The following is a 6,795-nucleotide window of genomic DNA, read 5'->3' as shown; positions in this document are numbered from 1 at the left end:
TGCCTCCTATCAAAAAGTGCCCGTGTGCATGAGGGTATATTTCAGAAAAACACTCAATATTAGTCCAGGAGTCTGTTTCTACTTTAGCCAGACGACTGAGCGTCAAGTCATCACACAGATTGTGCAGAGACAGGAAGCTGGGAAGTAGGTACAAAATAAAACACATGGGGGATTTTCAAAATAAAAGATCCATATTTTTTGTGAGTTTAAAGTTCCTAACAACAGGTCTGAAACTAAATTAATCTGTTCAGTGAAGTATATTTTTGGATAAAAATTGCCTTCTTTAGATTCAGTTTCATTCAGTTTCTCCATTTTTTGTATTGAAATATTTGAAATCATAACAAAATCTTGTATTTAGAGGACAGCTTGCAAAACATAATTTACCCAGCTGGAAATATAGAACAATAGTCTCTTTGGGTTTAACTTTCAAAACCAGGAAAATGTGTTTAAACCCAAAACAAAGGAAACTGGACTCGGTGGAAGTAATGTAAACACGTAATGAACAAACTAAAACAGAAAAACCCCCACAGAGAAATAAAAGAGGAAATGCAGACAAATAAGGGGCCATTAAAAAAAAACACCTCAATTCATTTATAATGACAAACACCTTGCAAGCTTTATCTCTTACATAATAGTTAACAGTAGTGACTTTGTGGGATTTTTTGGCGTTAATTCTGTAAAGAACTACATGACATGACAGCAGCAGTATGTGCTGCATAGCCTATAGTGGTACACAGTCACTTAGACCACGCGCTGAGAGCATTGTAAGAAGCGTTTTCAGCTGAGTTTGCATAAAATGTTCATGCAAGTAAACAGTTGGACTGTTCTTATATTCTTATACATTTTTTTTTATTTGAGAACATGACAATAGTTATAGATTAAAAGTTAGATTAACATGATAAAAAACACACTTATTTTTCTGTAATTAATTAATTCTGATTAATGTGATAATTTGACACATCTAATTATGATCACTTTTAGCCAAAAATTATCCGTCGCGTTCTAAGACAGTTTCTGCAGAACAGCAGAAGTTCATTCAAAATTCAACTCCGAGTTATGTACTGAAGCATTGGCATGGAGTAAGCCTGACCACATTTCCCATCATCCCATTTAATAAATTGATTTATCCGTTAACAAGTTGATGCATCGGAATGTTGCAAAGAAGGGATTTTGCAACACGCTGGTGTAGGTCCTTCGTCACATTTACAAGTTGTTTCCAACTGCGTTTTTTGTCTGCTCCTGATTTTAAATAAACAAATACTCAAATATTCAAACTTAATCTTAATTTTCTTTACATAAATCCTCCATCATGATGCCAAAAATCCCAAAATAACATGCTAAAAACACCAAAAACACAATTTTACTTTACCATAAGTGGGGCTTTTAGTATTTTTTGATTTATTTATTTTTTCTTTAGTAAAACTTGACAAAGTTAGCAAAAGATAGAAGACCTTCATTTTTTCCTGTACTATAAAGTGATATGGTAACAAAATACCAATATTTAATATTGTTTTCCAAGAAAAATAATGTACATAAAATAAATTTATTTAACAATTAAATGTGATCTCACTTTTTAAAATTCTTATCAAACATTTCATTTATTGACATTGATGTTATCTAAAAGAGGAGATTAAAAGACAATATTTAACCACTGCAGAGGAGCCCCATGTGTTTTTGTTTTTTTTTGTTTTTTTTGCCTGGGTCCCCCAAACTGTTTAATCCGCCATTCTAAGACACCAGGAGTTATTTACAGTTAAAATATGATCTACTGTTCAATGTTTAAAACCCTTTAAGGGGATATTTAAAACCTACAAACTTACAGGAAGGATTGATTCCTTTCCGTGTTTTAAAGTTAAGGCTTAAGGTGGGAATGTTTTCTTTCCTGTAACTGTCAGAAGCATGTTTGCTGTGTGGAGTTCAGATGAACAGGAAGTGTTTGCTAACGGAATACTTGTCCCACTGTAGCAGGAATAACAGGTTTCAGCCTGTCCTAGATACTTCGAAGAAAATTCACATTTATTTTGATTTAAAAGATCCAAATTAAGGTTTATTTATCCAAATAAGCATAAAAATATGATTGATGATGAAATGAAAGTGGTTTTAGGCATATATGTGTAAACAAAAATATTTAAAAAATCTAAACGTAAAAATACATCATTTATTTATACATCATAATTTTAATTCTAACTTCATTGAATTGAAAATAAATTGAATTCAATTTAAATAAAAGCAATTTTGTTGAATAATTATTTTTAAAACAAAGTGAAATAAAGTTTTCCATCCATCTGTTCATTTTCTTCTGCTCATCTTGGATCGGCAGCAGCTTAACCAAAGATGTCCATACGTTCTTCTCCCTAACTCCAGCTCCTCTGGGGGAAACCCGAGGTTTTCCCAGGACAGCCGAGAGTCATAATCCGTCCTGAGTCTCCCTGGGTTATGCTCAGAACACCTCCCCAGGAAGCTGTCCAGGAGACATTTGGACCAAATCCAGATTTAAAAGTTTATCTCACTAAAATAAAATAAATAAATAAATAAGGAAGTGACTACATGTTTAGTGTTGGGGTTTTGTTGGTTGAATCATATTCTTCTCTTTCAGTGTAACCTCTCTATGGGGTTTAGGTCTTGTAATTTTGCTGGTTAACCAAAGGGAGGTCATGGTCCCCTAACCAGGAGTTTGGGGGTAAATCTGGCAGTGTGAGCAGGTGCCAACTCCTCCTGGAAAACGAAACCAGCACGAACACTTTAAATTATCATGACAGATGGCTGGCTTTGGACCTGGTCCGACTTAACAGAGCAGCAACAAATCACCATGTGAGGACTTTATAGTACACCTTTAGCAACTTGAATTCTGTGCCTCTTTCTATTAGCTAAATGCTGATCATTTTTTCTCCTGTCGTTTTTGAGACACCTTTGACATTACTGGTTTAAGGGTGGATTAACACGAAGAGCTTAGTAATGGAAGTACACAATATAAATACCGGTACATCAGTGAACACTCTTCAAAAAGGATTTTAACAAACATTTTCTAGACAAACTCCCATCCTAATCAAATAATATTTTTCAAATCGGGTCGTGCAATTATTGGATGGACAGATATGGATGATCTCTCATGACAGACATAGATCTTAGTTAATTGGTGACTGTAGCTACTCTAAATTAGTCAGAAAGTATGCATTACCTCTACACAAACATGAATAAATAATAAATTATGTGAAAGCATTAAAAATACGAAAAAAACAAGGATTTCTTGTTGAAGCATCTTTTTTTCCCAAAAACACCTTCAAAAACTTTAGTTTCCACTGTCAGGAAAATACTTCTTCTGTCTTATTTATTTCAAAATTGTTATGACACAAAAATTTACTTATTTTTGAAGATGCTAAACTATCACTAAATACACATTTCTAGACCACAAAAATACAATCTCCAAACTTTTTTTTTTACCGTCTTTTTTTATTTTGTAAAAAACAAAAAAACGACTAAGACAAAGTTTTAACATAGAAGACAACCTTCGTACCTGTGAGATGCCCAGCCCCAGCGTTTTACTTTTCCTATACAAAGTAGTGTTTTGAAAATACTGAAAATATCCTTTAAGAATAAAGCAGAGTGTACATTTTTCACAACAGAAATCTTTAGTTTAGAAAAACAATTACAATTTAAACAAATAAAAAAAATATACTTCGTATTTACTTATTTTAATTTGAATTTGTTGTCAATTGAGGTGAATATTGTGTTATAGATTAACAATTAAAGGTTGAATTCTTTGATTTTTCTTTTTTTTTTAATAAATTCTCCTTATCTTCCCCCTAATCAAAGTTAGACTCCTTTTTTGAGGTGAATATGAGCCACAATCCTGGAATTCCTGCTGAAAGATACTCTCTGTTTACGAGCCGTTTGTTATTCAAGCATCACAGAGTGACGCTGATTTGATTCAGCTGCTTGAAGAGGATGCGGTGCCTGCGGCGTTGCAAAAGCAGACAGAAGAAAACAACATATCCGACTCAAGATAACGGATAAACACACTGACCAACACTTTGACAGTTTAGCACATAACTTTTGTGCTAAAATTGGGTTTTATTGATAATGTTCTATAGCTACCACACACTTATGTCCTTTTATGTCTATCCTACAACTGCAAAAACATATATTGATAGTTTCAAAAAATATCCTTAAATTTACTGTCTTCTGTAAAACTGTTGTAATAATTTTAACCATCAGAAAATAACCAATCACTCATGAATCAGTTAAATGTTTTACTAATAAATATTTACAGTAATAAATAATTGTAAAATACTTAAAAAATAAATAAAAATAAATGTTCATCTTTCAAATGTGGCGTATCTGGGGTTTCATATTTTTTATTTAAACTGGTAAGCATTAGGGTATTTAAATATTTTACTTGACATGTCATTTTTTTTTTTTTAGAACTTTTCTGCCTTAATGTATAAATTGCTCTTCATAAAATTTTGTTTTTGGAATTTAATTAACATTTAAGCACTACTAATTAACTAAAAACCTAAGTTTTAGTTTTTAATATTAGGAATAATGCTCAAGTTTTGGCGAGAGTTTACTTTTTTCTACAGTTAAATGAAGACAACTTTTACTCATACAATGTGTGTTTGTGTGTTACAGGGATTTCCTTCCCCGTGGGTCTGGCATCGTGACTCGTCGCCCTTTGGTTCTGCAGCTGATGAACAGCCCCACAGGTTATAGATGCACATGTTTTTGATGGAACTCAAATTCTTTTTGTCTTCTTATTTTATTTATGTCAAATGTAAAAATAGAAGTGACCATGCCTCAGGTGAACACTTTTCTATAAAGCTAAAATATAAAATGTAGAGTTTTCTAAACCCAGTTTTAATAATGTATGTGTTGTGCATTCCAGTAGTATTTAGTTTAAAATTACTTTTATATTTGCAAATGCTGGATAGTTTTTTTTATTGTTGTTAAATAGAAACAAACATTATTTAAGACAACATTGATGAGGTTAATTTTTAGGTACCCAGATAGATAATTGGTTAAAAAATGTTTCATTACATTAACAAAACTTGTAATTCTAATTTTAGAGAAATATTATAAAACTAAGAAATTACTATAAATAAACTAATAGAATTCGAATAATCCTTACATCATTGTTTTTGGTGCAGCTTTATTTTTTAAAGTCAGAATATTTTGCCTTTTTTGTCATTTCATTGTTGGAAACTTCTCCTTTTTGCCACATCCAGAATATGCTGAATTTCTGCACTGCAAGGGCAAAAAGTTCATAGATTTCGATGAAGTCCGGCAGGAGATCGAGGCTGAAACTGACCGCGTCACAGGGGCCAACAAGGGCATCTCCCCTGTTCCAATCAACCTGCGGGTGTATTCACCTCATGGTGCGTCAAACACACTTCACTCACAGCGTCTTGATCTTGACATTAATCATACTTTGATTTATTAATTATATGATCATGAGTGATTATCTTACAGCTCTCCTGCTCGTTTTTGTTTTTTTGTGCTCATACAGTGTTGAACCTGACGCTCGTGGACCTGCCGGGGATGACCAAGGTGCCTGTGGGCGATCAGCCCGCAGACATCGAGTCCCAGATCAAGGACATGCTGTTGCAGTTTGTCACCAAGGAGAATTGTCTGATGTTGGCCGTGTCCCCGGCTAACTCGGATCTAGCCAACTCCGATGCTTTAAAGATTGCCAAAGAGGTCGACCCTCAGGGTGGGTGACATTTGAGAGGCACATTCCCTCGTTGTGTTGTGCTTTTGTGTTACTGATTTCCTAAAAATATTGGCACAAATGTATTTAGAATTCTTCTTTTTGGATTATCTGCTTTTTGTGCTGTTCATGCCACAGTATCATGTAACTAAGATGAGGAAGGTGTTGCAGCTGTGGATTGATTTAATGTGTGTCCATCTCCCGCATATGTATTTGTTTAGGCTTAAGGACAATCGGTGTGATCACCAAGCTCGACCTGATGGACGAGGGGACAGACGCTAAAGACATCCTGGAGAACAAACTCCTTCCCCTCCGGAGGGGTGAGCTCTAACATACATGTTGTGTTCTGCACAGACACGCTCCCTTTGGTGCAGAGACGCACTGTTTCCCTCTTGTGGTCAAAAGCAAACACGGGGCTGTTCAACGGTCCGACCGCTGGGGGAGACCACAGTCACAGTGGGACGAGGGGATGTGGGAGGTAGTGATGAACCCGGCAACAAATCAAAATACATGAAAAGTGTGGAAGAAAGAAACTGCTGAAAGAAAAGAGGAATAAGTTTCTTGGATTAGAGCTTTCATGTATTTTGTGGTTAGTCGGTGCTGTTATGTGCTGATGCAGAGCTTTTCTTTTCCATTTGTGCATGGTTAAACCCCAGGAATGTGTTTTTGAATATTTTCCACAGGTTTTTTTTATGTGTGTGTTTTTCTCTTTCCTTCTCTCTGCGTGATGTTGTAGATGCTCAGATTTTAAAGCCTGCTGGCTCAGAGTTGTCTCGGTTATGGGCCATGAAATGGCTTTAGCAGAGTGACGCATGAGGAAACCTAACTGGAGGTGAAATCAGAGGCCTGTCACCTAAACTTGTATCTTCTGTTTTGTCATATAGTTTGAAAAACCAAAAACTGCTTTATTGAGCCAAAAAAATCAAAATAAACAAATGACACTAGAATACACATGTTGAGAATATCCAAAATAACTTCTAAAATTATTATGGGATGGCCTCATGCCACATGACTTGGCGGTCATTTTGTGGTAAAGTGTGAGATTTGGCGATTCTCTTGTTTTTTCACAATATGGGAAAACAACAATTTTG

General features: G+C 34.8%; 1 protein-coding gene across 6 annotated transcripts in view; it reads left to right on the top strand.

The window, feature by feature from the left end:
• The window catches only part of dnm1a (dynamin 1a), a 55,295-nt gene that overhangs the window by 9,482 nt on the left and 39,018 nt on the right, over positions 1–6,795 (top strand). For all 6 annotated transcript variants that reach the window (XM_024298818.2, XM_024298813.2, XM_024298817.2 and 3 more), the window contains exons 2-5: positions 4,630–4,703; positions 5,223–5,372; positions 5,504–5,707; positions 5,926–6,024. In XM_024298818.2, coding sequence (XP_024154586.1) covers positions 4,630–4,703; positions 5,223–5,372; positions 5,504–5,707; positions 5,926–6,024 — 527 coding nt within the window. The remainder of the gene's footprint in view (positions 1–4,629; positions 4,704–5,222; positions 5,373–5,503; positions 5,708–5,925; positions 6,025–6,795) is intronic.

The sequence above is a fragment of the Oryzias melastigma genome, linkage group LG12 (genome assembly GCF_002922805.2).
Source record: "Oryzias melastigma strain HK-1 linkage group LG12, ASM292280v2, whole genome shotgun sequence".
Taxonomy (NCBI): Eukaryota; Metazoa; Chordata; class Actinopteri; order Beloniformes; family Adrianichthyidae; genus Oryzias; species Oryzias melastigma.
Note: the sequence above shows the minus strand (reverse complement) of the source record. Positions and strands in the feature narration are given on the sequence as shown.